The sequence below is a fragment of the Pteropus alecto genome, unplaced genomic scaffold (assembly GCF_000325575.1).
Source record: "Pteropus alecto unplaced genomic scaffold, ASM32557v1 scaffold95, whole genome shotgun sequence".
Taxonomy (NCBI): Eukaryota; Metazoa; Chordata; class Mammalia; order Chiroptera; family Pteropodidae; genus Pteropus; species Pteropus alecto.
Genome location: NW_006441071.1, coordinates 17,493,138 through 17,510,896, shown reverse-complemented (window position 1 = coordinate 17,510,896; position 17,759 = coordinate 17,493,138). Strand labels below are relative to the sequence as shown.

The 17,759-nt window shown below is 42.1% G+C and overlaps 1 protein-coding gene across 2 annotated transcripts in view; it reads right to left on the bottom strand.

Moving 5' to 3' along the window:
- The window catches only part of MAMDC2 (MAM domain containing 2), a 125,144-nt gene extending 107,696 nt beyond the window's left edge, over positions 1 to 17,448 (bottom strand). Inside the window, exons 1-2 of one of the 2 annotated variants that reach the window (XM_015594463.2) lie at positions 16,842 to 17,448; positions 16,379 to 16,492 (exon numbers count right to left, since the gene is read on the bottom strand). In XM_015594463.2, coding sequence (XP_015449949.1) covers positions 16,379 to 16,492; positions 16,842 to 16,875 — 148 coding nt within the window. In that variant the 5' untranslated portion in view covers positions 16,876 to 17,448. The remainder of the gene's footprint in view (positions 1 to 16,378; positions 16,493 to 16,841) is intronic. The other variant, XM_025051394.1, reaches the window with a different exon arrangement.
- Positions 17,449 to 17,759: the final 311 nt, after the last annotated feature.

Sequence of the window (17,759 nt, the reverse complement as noted above, 5' to 3'; positions counted from 1 at the left end):
CTCTGATCAAACATTTCTTCTGCAGTGTTCTTTTCCTGCCCACCTAAGCCAAAATAGCTCCCCTTACCCTGACTTATTTCTCTCCATAAAACTTCTACCACCTGTCACATCATAGTGTTTGGTGTTTGGTGCATCATTTATATTAAGCTCTCTCTACCAGGACACATGCTCCATATGAGATGAACTATTATTTTGTTCACTGCTAAATGCCCAGCACCTGGCATATGAATGAATGAATGAATGAATAATCTGGTCTTGCTAAATACTGCTAAATCTTTCTAGACTGTGCCTGTCTAGATAGATTATAGGTAAACAGAAGATAGATTTATTCTGATGGAAATGGTTCCTTCTTTCCAACACTCTAGGCCCACAGCAACAACACCTGTGCTCCAATGAAGACAGCCACACCTGCATGAAAGAAGACTCCTCTGCTCAATCCCTTGTTGCTACAGCACTGAGGGTGTCTCTTTTCCCTTAAAGTTCAATTTTCAGTCTGATCACTTGTAGACTTGATGCTTGCTTCCACCGTTCTAATTCTACTGACTCAGGGAGGCACGTCTTTGGAGAGAGACTGAAATTGCCCTGAAAGTGGTGGTTTGCTCTGTAACTGGGCGTGTCTGCGGCAAGCAGGAACTGCCCAAGGTACACTCAGACCCAGACTTCTGACTTAGTGTTTTTATGAACAACAGCACAATAGCCTTCCACTTATAGATTCCTCATTTGGCAATGTCTACAATATTCCCAGTACGAACAATGAAAATAGCATGGAAAAAGTGAGCTTAATTTACATGAAGGAAATTAGACCTGCTGACCTATTCGTTTGGTATAAAGCTGTTTACTGGCTGTAAAACATAATAGTAACTTCGGATATAAATTTAATATGCTCAAAATTAAACTATTCTTTTTCCTATAGCCCCTCTCCTACAATCCAATTAATACATTCACAAATATTTACTGAGCTTCTTATTATCTACCTATCCCTGGTGGAGGGGTGGGAACAGTGGGGTGGATATTGATGTATATAAATATATATGTACGTATTTAATATCTCACAGTCCTCTCCTTCCAAAACAACTATTCTGATTTCTTAAAACATCAAAAATAAAGACGGGGGGAAAAACAACAAATGAAAGAGCAGTTGCAGGAACTTCAGAATCTTAGACAACCAAAGGCCAGTTTTTAATTTAGAGTTGAACTTCTGCTAAGAAAACTCCCCCTGTTGAGTAGACTGCTGCTAAGACTGGTAGGGAAGCTGGACTGTGGTGGGTCTTCCAGCTTGGGTGGGTGTGACCAGTGCAGCTGAATCAACAGCTTCATGGACAGACTGACAGCAAGAAAGGACAAGAGCTCTAGTTCATCTGAGTCATCAGTAAGTTCTGAATGGTAACACTTCACTGGATCATTAACAGCACATTTAGCTCACATGAGCCACACACCAATTCTACAGCCATTCATTCAACATGTTTTAAGTGCACTTATAGGGCCAGGAATAAGCCAAGGAGGCCAAGTGCAGGGTCAAAGCCTGTCTTTACTTAAAATTCTGATATTTTGTTCATCAAGGAATTTTTGTACTAGTTTGACATTTTTGACTAGTGTGTTAAAATATTATGTATCTTGATTTCTGAGGGTTTTTTTTTTTTTTTTTTTTGGTGCCCCTTAAATTTCCCACCCAACATGAGTGCTTCACTTGCCTCACTCTAGTTCTGGACCTGGTCTATTGTGTGTTCGGCATTTCACAAATTTTTTTTTTGGTGCCCCTTAAATTTCCCACCCAACGTGAGTGCTTCATTTGCCTCACTCTAGTTCTGGACGTGGTCTATTGTGTGTTCGGCATTTCACAGAGGCATAGAAGGGATTAAAAGAAGGAAAAGATGTGGATGTTAACTGCTAGAATCACAGCATAATAGGAGTGAAGATAAATGTTCTTAAATAAGGCCAATAAAATGAAAGAGTGGTGTTTTAAGAGAGGTTCAAAAATAACGACAGTGCTTTGGGAGCCATGAGGCAGAGTAGATACCATGACAAGCCTTCATGCCCCAGCTCAGCCACTTCCAGCTGTGTGGCATCAGGCAGACCACTTAACCACTAGGGACCAGTGGTTTCCTTATGAGGGAATGTCAACCACTTCAGAGGGTAGTTGTGAGATAAAACAAGACAAAGTGTCTAAAGCATACAGGGTCCCATGATCAATGGAGGCAATTAGTCGTTGTGCTTCTATCTAAGTGGGCCTGGGAAACTTATATCTAAAATCTCAGTTATGATACTGGTTATCACGTACCTCCATAAAGAGAAAGGCATAGAAATGCAACACACTGTTATTAACCTTTGACATCTGTTATATGGCAATTTCTTTTCAACCTGCTTCAAGGACTCCACACTGAGTTCTGTGTCATTGGGATCTTAAAAATACGTGATAATAAGGGAGAATGTTTTCCACATGACCTGGAGTTTTGATTACTATGATAGATTTCAGGAAATTGGCTTAGTTTATCTTGGGTGAAGAGAAAAAAATTAGGACAATTGTATGACTAAGTCACACACCACGGAGACTGCGAGGAGCTAGCCAGTTTTCTAAAAAATCACTCAGACCACAGACTTATCCTTCTCTCTCTCTCTCTCTCTCTTATTCATGTTTGGGCAGTGTCTTTGAATTTAGTTTCTAAATGTTATATATCTTTTATTTGTTGCAGGAATTGCTTTCTACATTTGTCGAAAGAAGGAAATACTATCCTGCTTCTGGGTAATATATCTCCGTTCCCCCCATGGAACTCTCACTCATCAGCAGGCAAAAGGAGAGTTGGCCTCACCATAACAGCAGGACCAAAGCATAACTAAACAATTTACCTTCTGTATTCGATGCTTCTGCCTAGACACATCCTTGGGGGAAAACACATCATTTACATGGATCATCTCTATGATGCTCAGGTTCATCTGGTATTTCTTTTTATTTTACAAATCCTGACAATGTGTTGACCTTCATACATTTTGAAGACTGCATCACCACACACAGTGACCAATATTTATTCATCCATTCTCCAAATATTTACTGAGTGTCTTTCAGGTGGCAGACGCTGTGCTAGAATCCCTGGCCTCAAGGCAGTTTGGGAGATGTTCATGATAAATGATGGCAAAGGTGAACAGCTCCTGGCAAAGGCCAAAAAGTAGAGGCTGATTTGGGAGGAAAGGTCATCAAAATAGTCAACAGATGAGAGGTTGAAATCCTACTCACTCCTAGAGGAAACCCAATGCCACGACAGTGCCTTTGGACAGGCACTGGCTTTGGAGCAGATAGGCCTGGATCCAATCCCTGCTTTGGCGGTGTGACCTGAAGCAGGCTGAATCACCTCGTTGGGTCTCAGTTACTGCATCTTTAAAAATGGAGATAGCCACACAGCTCATAAGAGGTTATAATGAAGTTTAAAGATAATATATCTGCAACGCAGTAACTAATGGCCATTATTATGATATCATGACTGAGAACCTGATTGATAAGTAATTTTCCATACTATATTATTATAGATCCAAAGAAGTCACTGGTCATTTAAGAGTTGAATATTGATCCTCCCAGCATAGTGTCTGTCAGGCCCTTGCATTTTAGTAGACAGATACGAAATCACTGATCAAGTTTCTAAGGCTATGCTTTCACTGCTAACTACTTGTGATTTTATTTTTATTTAGTCAAAACTCAAGACTGAGAAGCATGCCTTTCTTTAGCTAAGCTAGAAAGTAAATTTTATCCATGGGTCAGTTATTACTCAAAATAACAGACTGTGGAGCCCAGAGACTGGTGACAGTGACTGACCACTGCTCTCTCCAACCCACGAGAAACTAGTTATAACCTTTGCAGCCTCTCTAAGCCTGGGAAGTAGCAGTTTTGCTGCATAGATGACTATGTAATGTAGAGTTCCCAGGCTACAACTATCATTATTGTTAGTGACTAAAGCTCCACATTCAAATGAGACAGACCTTTCTGGTTATCATGTACATGCGAGTGGCCTGAGGTGAAGTGACAAATACCAGGTTTATTTATGCACTTTGCGTTTGTGCGTCTAACACACCTGTCGAAAAAGACATGCTTCTTCTTTCTGATCAGACTCCTTGTTTTCCCACCTCTGGCCTTGGTTCCTGCTGCTCCTGACATTTGACATGACCTAAGAGCCACATCCTCTTGGTCACATCCCAACCCATATTTCAAAGACCACCAAGAGGCCTCCTCTTACTCATTCAGCCCCATCATTGCCAGCTGTCATTAACCTCTGAACTTCTAAGGCCTTTTACATTTTCCTTGCCACAGTACTGGTCTCACTGATAGTTGAAATAGTTACTGATGACATATCTCCTTTCTTCTACTAGAAGCTCCTTGAAGACAAATACCTTTATTTATCACTTCTATGACCTTCCTTTCCTAGCACAGGTAGAAACTGTTAAATGAATAAAATTAAACTAAAGGTATTCACTCTGCATAATAAGCTACAGATCGTTTTCATTCCATGGTGTCTTAAAATACATGTTTACACATCATGGAATAGACTTTGGAAAAGTTAAGACAAACTCTCTAAACCGCATTGTCTTTGCTCATATAGAGTACCTTCCTCAGTGGGTCATTGGAAGAATTAAATGAGAGATCATGTTCATATCCCATGAGTAAAAAGACATCACTCACTTTGGAATGAAAGGACAGAGGAGGACTGAGCTCACCAACTGCCTTTATTCCAAGGGTGAAGGACTTTCTTTGTCCTCCAGCATGTATAGTGTCTCCTGCTTATATCCTTACTAATTTGAGTCCCTGATGTCTTTTTGAATAACCTAAGCGGGCGAATATCACATTTTTTTTTTTTTGCATGAGGATACTTGACTCATTTTCAAAACAAGACCATCAAGATTATTAAGGAACTGGAATTTGTCCAGAGACTACACGGTAGCCATGGGGATGCTTTGAATATGAGATTTTCAAAAAATTTCCCAAAGTAATCTCATTTAGAACTTGGAACCAGGCAAGAATTCTGTTGTTCCAGGGCCCTGTGCCATTTCTAAAGGAAAATACTGATTTAAAATTTCCTCAAATTAGAATTTATTTGGTGGTAGGGCTTCCATGCATGGAAGAATCTAGGAAAAAAAATAATGTCCTTACATGATTCTCTTAGACATTTACTTCAGAATTTAAGTAGGAAAATTTTTCACCTCAAAGTGGAGTGAAAAAATGAGTATTACAATTGCTACCTCCTTCACAGAACAGAGACTGGAGCCAGAAAACGTGTTACAAAACACAGCCCTGCCACCTAAGATCCCTGTGACCTGCAAGTCACACTTTGCACTACCTCTGCTTGCCTCACTCTCTTTAAGCTCAAAATAAGGATGAAAAGAGGACTCAACTCACTAAGCTGTTGTGAGGATTGAATGAGTCAATAACGTCAAACACACAGAAGAATATATAGATAAGAGAAATCACTCCATAAGAGTTAGCTATTATTATAATTACTATGATTATTTCTATCACAAAGATCTTTTAAGATCCCATGTTAAGGTAGAATAGAAAAAGAAAGGAAAAATAGCAGAGTGGTTATTTTCTTAGTCTTTGGAGACAAACATAGGTTAAAATCCAGGCTCCATCAAGTACTTGCTCCATGACTTTGGGAATGTTAAAAAATCTCTAAACCCCCGTTTCTTCATCTGTAATGAGTATCTTCTTTACTGGGTCATTGTAAGAATTAAATGAAATTATACATGCAAAGCATCTAGCACAGTGTTTGGCATATAATAATTGTTCAACAAATCTTACATAAAATAATTATTATCCTTTTTTCTATTAGATCTTCTGGCCCAGTGCCAACATTATCACCCAGTACTCAGTAAATGCTTGCAAATGCCACTTTGACCTTGGAGTTCCTTTTAGCAACTCTGAAATGAGATCTAAGGATAAACATTAAAAATGTTCATTGATATGTCCATTCTAGTAATATAATAAAATATGCCAGGCATCATCCTCGGCTCCCAGCTGAGGGACCTTGGTGGCATGTCATTCTGTAATGCACCTGATGGCTGGTGATGGAAACTAAAGGTAATTGAAACTCTGAAACTCCAGATCACTATTAAGCCTTTTTCCTTTGTCAACTATTTCCAAGGAAAAGTTCTTAAATTATTTGAGTCGCAAATGCAGTGTCTTTTGTGCATGACCACGATTCACTGCACATTTGGATAGAATGATGGTGAATGTTATCTATTTTTCCAAGGCCCATTAAATTTTCTAAGAATTCTTAGACTGCTAGGCTAATATTATGCTCAGCAGGAGATCATTCATAAACGTCTCCAAACTTATTTTATGACAGGAATATAGTCATAAAATTATGAATGACTTCCTGATAACTAAAATGAGAATTGAATGGAGTTAATCAGAAATATAAACCATTTTGCACCCTTTTCATCTTTCAGCAATTTTTGTTGTGATTAGCTGAGTCGTGGAGAGGCAAGAGGCTTGAGAGATATTTTGAGGGACACAGCAACTTTCTCAGCGACTGAGCTGTCCATTTTCAGCTGTTACAGAAATAGGCTGCCCTTGTTTTCTCTTGAAAGTTGCTAAATAGCATACATGATAGACTAGAGGGGCTTTTGGATCAAACTTGAACATGACATTATTGATAATTACTGATATATTCTTTAATTGGGGGGGTGGTCTAAATACATGGAATTTATGCTCTTCAGTTAACAGAATTTCTCTTTAAAGCATATGTGTATGGAAAGCAAATAAGTCTTAGTTCACAAGACCAAGATTAAAAATGTATCATGCCTCATGCCAACACTCGGCATCTTTAGATGTATTATCTCTGACATCATTTTTCTTTTATTATACAATATTTAGTATAGAATCATGTGTAGGTAGTTTGTTGAGTATTTATGTTGACAGCAAAGATGAAAATCTCCAGGGCTAATATAAACCTAGGATATATATTAATTTTTTTGGTTATTCCTAAGTATCAAATATGAGTTCAAAAGGGTCTGCTCTTCAGTGTTGATTCTTTTAAAAACAACAAAAAGAAACCAATGTTCAAATTACATTTTCCTCATCAGAATTTGTGAAAAAGGGAAAAGGTTTTCAGAAACAATGATGTGATTTCAGAGGCTTGTTCTGGATCTTCAAAATTTGTAATGGAAAACCAAAGGGTTTCCATAAAGCTTATATTTTTAAATTGGCTAATGCTGGGTCAAACAGACTTTAAAAAGAAAATTCTCCAATAGTCTGTTAAGCATTTTTAATAAAGTCAAAAAACAGAAGAAACCTGTAGAAGCTTAAAAAATAAAACATCTTAAGTTACAGTTTCAGACTAGATGGTCTTAGTCATAAAATATTGGTAAGCAAAGAAGGCAGCTTCTGAGTGAAGTTAAAACATATTAAAGTCATCTGAATTATAAGCAAAGGCCCCCAAAAAAACTTCAGCTCTCCTTGGCAGTGAAGCAAAAGTTTTTCAAATAAGGAATGGAAATTTCTCTTAGTTTCAAGCTAAGTTATATATCTCTTTGCTGTATAGCAACACTGCCATTCTGTTAGGAGTAATAGAATGAATAAGTACCAAAATGTTGGTCTAGCAAGGCAACCAGCTTGCAAAAACACATTTGTCTGTGTACTCTTTTCATTCTTTCACAGTAGGAATGGATGAATTTAAAGTTTAGGAGTATTCCTTAAGACTGCCCAAGCATTTTAGGTCAAGCTATAAATTCTCCCTAAAGTTCTCTGCCAAAATTATGCCGAAGACTGAAAAGAGAATCCTTCAAATTGTTCCAGGAGTAAACTTTCAACTTTATGGAAAAAAAGAAAGTAAAAATACATTTCCCTATCTCTGCTTACATTTCCCTATCTCTGAGGCCTGTTTGATTCCAAAGGCTCAGCACCTCATGGTAAGCACACTAATTATGGCTGAGGCCTAGAACTCACGGAAGGAGTTGCAATGTTGGGACATCAGATATTTTGCAGAGCTTTCTCACTAACTCTAGAGGAGCATAAATTTTGCAGGTCTGTCTTCCTTGGTGTTGACCTCTAGGAATACAAAGGCATAATAACACTCGGTCACGGGTGGGAGTCTAGCGCTAAGTGAAGCTCAAGTCTTTGGAGCTTAAGTCCATATCATGACTCTCTATGTTGCCTTGGGCATGTTATTTTCATCTCTTAGTGTCTCATCCGTAAAATGCTGAGAATAACCACTCCTAAAATTATTGCAAAGGTTAGGGTTAATGACAATGAATGTACTTAGCAGGTACCACAAATTGCCACCTATGGATCACAGACCCTGGCTGCCGCCAAGGGCATGGACCACGACCATATATGTTCTCTATGTACTCCAACTGCTAATATAGCACCTGATGGATAGTAAGCACTCAAATGGCTGTTGATAGAATGAATATTCTTAGAAGTATTTTCTGTAAAATATATGATTCATTCAGGATGCTATAAAGTGATGGCATAGTACCACTTGTTTTATCATTTGTTCTTAGCCTCGGAATGCCCGAAAACATAAATAACTTTCTCACAAAATATAAAAAGCAAGTATTCTGGCAGATCTCCCTGAATCACAGACCTAATTCTTTGATTTTTTTCCATTTGTCACATCAGTGTTTAAGAGATTCTACTAGGAGCAGACAAATATCTCCACCTGCTTTTACCCATCAAGGTGAGTACTACTGATGTCTCACACTTTAGTTCTTTAGAAACAACAGCTCTCAAAAACTAATTCAAAGTCTGATAAGCTTTTGCCAAAAAACCTTTTCATACCAAGCAGTGTCACTGTCGAGATTGTACTGTGATTATTTGTGATGGCAGAGGATCAAGGGACTTAAGCAGCCCTGATGGCTAAATAATCTAAGGGCTATTTGTCCACTGGTATGTCAGGGATGAAAAAGACCACATATTGGTGAGGCAAGTTAAAATACTACTTCATCATTATATTTGGAAATTACAACATAAGCCTCCAAAATCTTTGAAGTCCTATGGTAGAATGGATTATTAAACACAACCTTTTTCACTGCAGGGAAAAATGCCAAAGCTTTTTTTTTTTTTTTGGTCTATCTATCACCACATATGTTTTAGAGATTGATTAAATTCAGAGTGTTTATTGATACCACATACTGTTTGTCAGTTGTGGGGAGGTTGTGATTCCTGTTTTCAAAGGTGCAACAACACTCTAGTGAGGTGAAGGAGTGAGGACTCCAAAAAAGAGATGCTAATTAGAGTCACAAGGTGGAATATGACAAAAAGATTTACAAGGTGGAAAGTGACAAGAAGATTTATAGGATGGAAAGTGAAGAGAGATACAAGAAGAGAAATAAGTAAGAGAAGAAAATGGAGAGGAGGAAGAGGCTCCTTTACCTGGGAAACTCAGGGAATGTTTCAAGAAAGAGCTGGACCTTAAAGCATGGATAGTACTTAAATAGGCCAAGATGGGGAAAGGGAATAAAAAATCGGAATAATACAGGGGTCGAGAACAGTGCAACTTGAGCAAGGAAGCAAGAAAGTAAAGGGCATGTTGAGTGAACCACACATTAGGAATTAATGGGAGGGCAGAGGAGAAATATAATTTGGGGCAAATCATGAAGGGTCTTCAGTGTCAAGGTAGGCAGTTTGCACTTCATCTGGTGGGCAACTGATAATTATCAAGAGATTCTTCACAAGGGAGAATTTCTTCTTTCTTACCTCGGGGGGTAGGGGAGTGGGGGAGTTGGCCATCATTCAAAGGCACTGTCCTCAACCCTGACCACATATTGGAAAAACCTAGGGAGTCTGTTCTTTGTACTATTTGTTTTTTTGTGAATAATGCCAAGTCTAGCCCCATTTCTGACCAAATAAACCAGAATCTCTTGGGGTAGGGCCTGGAGATGGCTATTTTTAAAGAAAAATTTTTGGTGTTTTTAACATCCACTCAGGGTGAAGAAGCCCTGGCCTAATGCATAGGTGTAAAAATTCATAAATTCTTAGTTTTTCATCAGGAATGCTTTGCTGACATTAGGTGTGACATTACGCTTTGCTTAATTAGGTATGGCCTAATGCATATGACAGAAATTTCTGATATACTGTGAAAATTTCTTGCACTTAAATAACTTTCTCATTTATCACTAGTAATACGTTTTTCTGTGTTAAGCACTACCTTCTTCCTGAAGGTATTTCATATATATACATATAAAATTAAATACTCCAAGAACCTAGATCTGAATGCACGAATACGTGTATATGACTGAGTTGATTAAGACCACCATAAGAAAAACTGAAAGAGAGTGGTGGAATAATTGGCAGAGAAGAAAATCATGGTTGACCAGCCAAGATGCCCAAGACATGTTAAACTACCCGCTGACTCTATTTATTGAGATATCCATCACCTCTATTAACATAAATGGGTTTCACTCAAATTCTTAAAAACCAAATACTGTTTAGTAAGTGAGCTAGGATGACTGCTAAAGTGACCTACCAAAGAGGTGCTGCTGTTTTAAGAACCAGGATTTTTTTTATGAGTACTATACCCCAAGATGCAAGTAACAAAACATGGTAACTACAGGCTAAGAGATTGAAGATGGCAATGAAGGCAGAAAGTCCTATGACAAGAAATTACTTTCTCCTTCTGACACATTGTGATCATGGGTGACTTCTGCAAATATGAGAAGGGAAACATCCTAAAAATCCCCAGGCACCTTGTTGAAGATCATACCAGGAGCTAGGAGGCAGCTTATCACTGAGCAACTCGAATTGAGTAGAAAGAAACCCAGTTTGGGTGTTGGCCTTGACAAGAAAAAGTGTGGCCAGGCAGAGCCTATGTCCAGAGAAGTCAGTCAAGGCTAGAGGGGCAGGCAGATATTATGAGTCCAGGTGGGTTAAATTCCAAGTGGAGGGGTCAGTCCCTAGACTAAGCGACAGGGAGGTCAAGGGTGAGGGATGTGCCCAAGAGCTTAGTAGATGAGAGATGAGTTTGGTGTCTCATAGAAGGCACCAGCACCATCAATCACGGGGCCTGATTGATGCTGAGGCACCAGCTACTTGGGACGGATACATCAGGAAGAGCAGGCTAGGGTGGGAGAGTGATGGGATAGGACGCAAAGCATTCCTAACCTGAACCAAGAATTTATAGAGAAAAAGTCTAAGTCACTGGGAGAGGCTATAAGCCAAATGTAAACTTGGTCTTATTACTTTACCTCTGTACCTCATTCGGCCATACAAAAGTTAGATGGCTCAAGGGGCAAATGATAAGACAAAGGAAGTTCTTCTGGTTGGAATGAGGAAGAGCAAATGACAAAACTATAATCAAAAGAAAATTAGACTTGCCTTAGCTCCCCAGAAGCTGTGTTGGAAAGTTGTTTGAATTAAAAGAAATAATGACTGATAAAATACAAATCTAGTAATAGCAAGAGGAAAAATAACAGGTTACATGTAGAAAGTGCTCACCGCATTACACGTATTAATGTATTCAATCTTCACAACAATCTTCTAAAATAGGTACTTTTATTACCTCCATTTCATGGCTAAGGAAAATGAAATAGAGAGGATAAATAACTTGCCCAAAGCCATACGGCTTAAAAGGGCAGCGCCTGAATTCTAATCCAACCCGTCCAGCTCTAGTGTTTGTATTAACCACTAGGCTTGTTTCTCATGATAATGAATTACCTTTGAAGCTACAGAATGAACCAGGAGCACAAATGAAAAGGCATAAGGACTTTTTAATCATCCGATACTTCATTTATTCATTCAGCAAATTCATTCATTCAACAAATCTTTATTGAGCATCTACTATGTGCTAGGCCCTTTTTTATACACTGAAGATTACAGGCAGGTGGGATCCCTACACATCTGAAAGAATAAATAAATGTATTGTATGGCCTAAAGCCACACAGTATGGATTTGGTAGGCCCAAAGCACTGTACCTTTGGAGCCCATGTTCTTCCACATGTATGACTATAATTATATCTCTGATGAAGAGTTTCCAAAACATTATCATTAACACACCAAAGCTCCAGGATCCAGTGGAGACTGGGATGAGGCAGCCATGCTGGAGGGAAGAACTAGTGAAAGACAAGCAAACGAGAGGTTGCTACTGCCTGGGTTCGTGACAGTGACATAGACTGTCTGGGCCCAGTGTGCACCTCAGGAAAATGAGGACGTTGCACTGACTACCTCTAAGGCTCAGCTTTAGGATCTAGGATCCCAGGCAGAACCAATGCCACGCTCAGGAACAGCACATGACAGCCATGCTCAGCCTGATAGCAGCAGTAGCCAGGGCGGCCCAGGGAATGCCACGCGATACTGCAGAATAATTTATCAGTTCTTGGCATCGACCATCTTCCTGAGAGACATCCAGGAAACACCCAGACTCATGCTGCTCTCCAGCCTCTACAAAATGTGTGTGTATGTGTGTGTGAGTGTGGGGGGGGGGAGCGGGGGGTTTCTGCTTGGAGGGCACCAGGAGACCAACAAGCAGAGGCAATGCAGGTTTAGGCAGGCCCAGAGGGCGAGAATTGCCTTATGTACTCCTGATGTTAGGGTAGGATGCTGAGTCGGCAAACCCAGGGTCAGAAAAAGAGCTGTATTCCGTAGGAAGGGAGGACTGCTCCTCTTCTCCCAGGAAGGCCCCTGGGATCCTTGCCAGACTTTTGGTTCTAGCTGGGCCTCATGAAATATCAGGCAGGTTTATCACTATTTATAAAAACTGGCACATGACTGAGTACAGAACTGAAACTCAGATGCCAAGTGACCGGAAGTGTTCTTAAGAGAGAAAGAAGGGATTTGGGTGAAGAAAGGGATGCACACATGTACTTAGAACGTGATTTCAGCACACTCTACCGTAGCCCTATCCCCACTCGTTGGTTATACCAAACCTCTAGCCAGGTCCTGCCCCGGATACCAGCACTTGCTGTCAGGTACAAACACCATCTGAGCTCTTCCTGCATTAGGCAATATCTCAAACCCTGACTCCCACTGTTGTAGAAAAAAAGGCCTTCCTTACAAAAAGTGCTTTGAATTTCCTTTACTACCTCCCCTTAACCTGACACATTTCAGTATCTACCTTCCCCTCCCGTGTGGCTTAGCGTTTCAAACTTCCTATTAAGGAGCAGTACCTGGATTTGAATTTTATCCCCTCTCTTCCTCAGTTATTCCGATAGAGTTAGGTTAAAGATGTTAAGCCAAACTGTCCAAAAATTAGAGTGAAGCCAAAATCCACCTAATGACTAATATGAACTGTGACTGTTCGTACACAAGGCCAACTTTCTGATCTGCAAGAATCCTCAGCCGAAAGGCTTCGGCCCCCATAGTTGGCACTGGGGAAATGGAACCGACAGTAGCAATTTCAAAGCATTGTTCAAAGGGGTTCCAGTATGCTCTGAACTGTGAATAAAGAGATGTTTATAGGATAAAATAGATCTCTTCTTTCCTAGATTTAATTCAAAACTAAAATGTAGAAGTTAGTTCAAATTTGAGTGACATAATCTCACTCGCCTTGACAAGTTAAGAAAAACTTTTAAATTCTACAAAAATTATAGAGAAAAATAAAACAAACAAAAAAGGCAACCATTGGCAATACTAGGAAGCGGAAGAGGCTGAACTGCAAGGTTTGATTACCTGCACTGGTGTCATGCCCTGCCCCTGGGGTGCCCCGCACTGTGGTAGAAAACCTAACCCAACACACTGTCCTGTCCAAATTCACCATTCTGTGCCCAGTGGAGATCAGGTATATTACAAAATGAACATGAACTAGAGATATTGGAATCGTAATCAGAGATGCTTAGAGACCTAATACTTGAAATAAACCAAAGGGGTGGACCTCAAACACAATTCAGACAGCTGGGGAGATATTTTAAGATCATTACCCCCAGATTTGAATCTCCTGTTATGAAATTCTAATTGGCAGATTCATTTCCCTACTTAACAGGGCTTTTGCATTGTCCTCTCTGCCGTAAATTAACCTACTGACTGAGGACATATAGAAAGTGCCAGTTGTGTGTGTTTCAAATACTGTGGACAAAAGTCTCTGAAACCTACGAATTTCTGTGGTAGATACAATGCACTAGTTTCAAAGGGGTTTTGTAGCAAGATGAAGGAAATTTGCAGAGAAGCTTGCAAATAGCTTGCCAAATTTCAGCTTGGGACAATTTTATTATTTTTCATTTACCAACCTAGAAATGGGTTTATAACAGAAATTCTTAGTGATAGCTTCTCTGCAGGGAACCACAGCAGCTGGCACACAACTAACTCACTGTCCCTCTGGAGTGGACTGTTATGTCCAAGTTCTGGTCTTTGAAAAACTTGATTTGTAACGACTGAAGCCTAACCTGCCTGGAGTGCTCAGACGAGAATAAATTAACTTCGCCTGGCCAAACCAGCAGTCCCAGTACTGAGCCAGAAAGTAGTGGCTGTTAGAAGTTAGAAAGAAAGCAAAAAGGAAAGCAACAGTGCCTTCATTATACTATTAAACCATAATCACCTTTTCCTATAAGCATCTTCCTGTTTTCCCTAAAGGGGCACTGTTTAACTGCCACTGGTACAGAGGTGCCAACTCAGCAGAGAGCACTTCCTGTGGGTTTTTTGGCTGTGACAGGCCCACTGACCTAGGCAACGGCAGGCTGTGAGGGAGCCACCGTCCTGACAGAGGGCTGGGACTGAGGCTCCTGGATAAGGAGCGATGTTGATTTCCTTTTCTCGGGGCCAGGAGTAGGCTGAGACAAGAGAGGTGTCTAGGACACAAGATTTAAGGTTTTCACTCTGAGGGTCATGCAAGTGGCTCTTTTACCCTAGTGCCAGGCGTGCTCAGGGTCACCAGCAGAGGTGTGTGCATGTGTGTACACACATTGTAAAGGTCAGCAGTTCTCAAAGTGTGGTCCCCAGACCAGGAGTAGCAGCAGTACCTAGGAATTTCTTAGAATTGCAAATTCTCAGGTCCCGCCCAGGCCCACTAAATCAGAATCTCAAAGGGAATGGCCCAGCAATCTGTGTCTTAACACATCGACGGGGTAATTCTGATGTAGCTAAAGTCTGCAAAGCACTGTGCTAGAGAATAATGCTTTCCAAAGTCACATGGCCTGTGTCAGGCCACCTCTCAAAATGCTTCACATACAACAAGAACAGGGAAAGTGGTGGGGTGGTGAGATGAAAGAAATTTTCTAAGGCCATTAGCCAGGTAGGAATCCCTCAGCTAATAAAGCAGAAATTGCTTTTTCCCAACTAACCCTAAGTAAACTGTAGTAGACAAGACTTGGCAATTGTTGGCAATAAATGAATATTACGACTGAGCTAGTTCCCTCCTGTTTCTTCCTCTAACTAGACAGCTCAGAGCTGGCTATTTAAAGATATCATGTGATGTGGGCCGGCCATTTGAATATTCTAAGATTGAGATTCCCTCATGTGAAAAATGGGGTTAACACCACCTACCTGTGAAGGGCTGAAAAGCTAATGTATGCAAAGCCCCAAACAGAAGCCTGGGGCAGAGTAAACTGTGATGACTGTTTCTACATCCTAACCAAAGGTACTGGCCTCCACTCTTCTCCAGGGATGATTGAAGGCCTTAAGACAACTGACAGGACGTTAGCTAGTCTCTTTAATGCTGCAGCGTTTTTTAAACGAGGCTCTTTCCCAATCCAAATGACATCAGTCTGCTAAAGCGGATGACACAAGTGAGGGAGAAAGGAAAGGAGAAGGGACACCCAGTGCCTGCTGTTGGGCACTAAAGAACCACTTATTTTTACTAAATAAGTGAAGCGTAAGAAGATATATCTGAAGACCCTCACATTTAACTTTGTCACTAGACCCCAAATGATATGTAGTGGTGAGGCCACAACCAACACCAGTCAGCTGAGTGACCTTAGACATAAGGTAACGGACTTGGTTTCCTCTTTTGCCAACTGCCAGATTATAAATACAACATGAGGATGAGGATGAGATCATGCAACAAAACACTGTCAGGCACAACATAAATGTGAGGTCTTAGCGTTGAGGTCCCATCACAGAATTACGGAACCATTCGCACAGGGTGGGAAGAGAACTAGCCCCATCCAACTTTCCCAGCTCACAAAGGTGTCCATTGAGAACCAGAGAGGATAATGACCTACTAAGGGCACACAGATGGTGGGTAACAATCATGAGCTGTGCCTCCTTTCTCCCTTCCATTAGAGAGTCTTGGGGGGAGGGGCAAAACCTCGGAGCTTCAATCCACAAGCCAGGTAAACAAAGGATGCCCACGCCCACCCTCATCTCTTCCTTGCGCCGTCCATGCAACACAGTTGAGGTTTGGAAGGAGGATCCATGACGCACACTTTCCCTCCCGAGGGATTTTAACTCCAAGATAACGTTACCCCTGTGAAAGAACCAACCAGCAGGACGAAAGTTCACCTCAGGCCCCAGTGTACTGAGGCCCCTTACCTTCCTCATTTAAAATCCACGGCAGGAACGCAAACACCGAGTCAAAGCCACAGGTGTTCTCTTCAAAGGCACAGGACCCAGCGGGCAGGTCCAGGGCACCGGCAAGCTGCAGGGCTGCGGGCACAAAGTGAGTTTCAGTTCCGGCTCAGGCCCGGGAGCGTCTGCACCAACACGGGGCGCCCCTAGGAAACTACCTGGTGAAAGTGGGGAGAAGGCGTGCAGAAGGGGTAGGAGCGGGATGCACTACCGTCCCCTCCTCTCTTCTCCCCACTCGCATCCATTGCACGAACTGGCGCGCACCCCCCTCGCCACCCCAGACTTGGCTTGGGGTGCGAGATTAGCGGCTGCGAAGAAGGATTCGGAGGCACCCTCGGATGGCCCAGCCCGGGACTGCGAGCCCGGCCACTGGGGCTGCAGGAGAGGGAGAGGGTCATGAGAGCGTCCCCCGGAGGTTCCCCCTTACCTTGCACTGCCAGGAGGACGCCCCTTAACAGCATGGTGGCGCTTCAGGGCGGAGGACCAGAAAAAGGTGCAAGCCGCCAGACCGCTGGGACTAGCAGCTCCCAGTGGAAGGGAGCGTGGGAGGAGGGGGCGCCGGGGACCCAGGGAGGGAGAAGTCGAGAGGCAAAGCGTGCACTCGGAGCTGCCCAACTTTGCAAAGCTCCTGGAGTTTAGAGGAAACCTCAAGCTTCAGAATGGAGAGAGCGGCTCGCTCTGCTGCAGCCACGGATCTGACCGCGTCTCCTACTGAGGCCGGCCCGCGCCGCACAGCTGGTCCTGGGAGAGGATGGGGCTGGGCGGGGAGGAGACAACTGCACACTTTTGAAAAGCCAGCCAGGACTGTCTGGGAGAGGAGAGGTCGGGATGCAGTGCCTCGGCTCAGGGTTTTAAAGCTTGGGACCAGACCCCTTGCAGACACTTGGTGGGGGCAGGCCTTTCAGGAGCCACTCCGCGGGGTTGGGACAGAAGGCCTCCGCCCCGCCCATCTGTGGTGGGAACCAGCTTATTTCTGGGGACGGCCTCCCCGCATCTGGCATGCCGGTCCTGCAGGACTGGCCCTAATTTTAACTTCTCCCCAGAATGGAAGAGAGTGGAATTCTCCTAGGAAAACCTAGAGGAAATTTTGGAAACTGGCGGGGGTTTCAGCATTTATGGCCCAGTTATGCTAACCTTGGAATACCACCCCCTCCCCTTTTTTAGCAGTGGAATGTCTGGCATGCCTGGTGCTCAGCATTCCCTCGGTCCCGGTAAAACGGGGGCATTCCTCTCCAGAGAGCCATGATAAATTAACGGAAGGTTTCTAAATTGGGATGTGGGGCAAGGGGGATGATGATACGGGGGAGGTACCCATGTGCTACAGATCTGCTTGAGCACTAAGTAG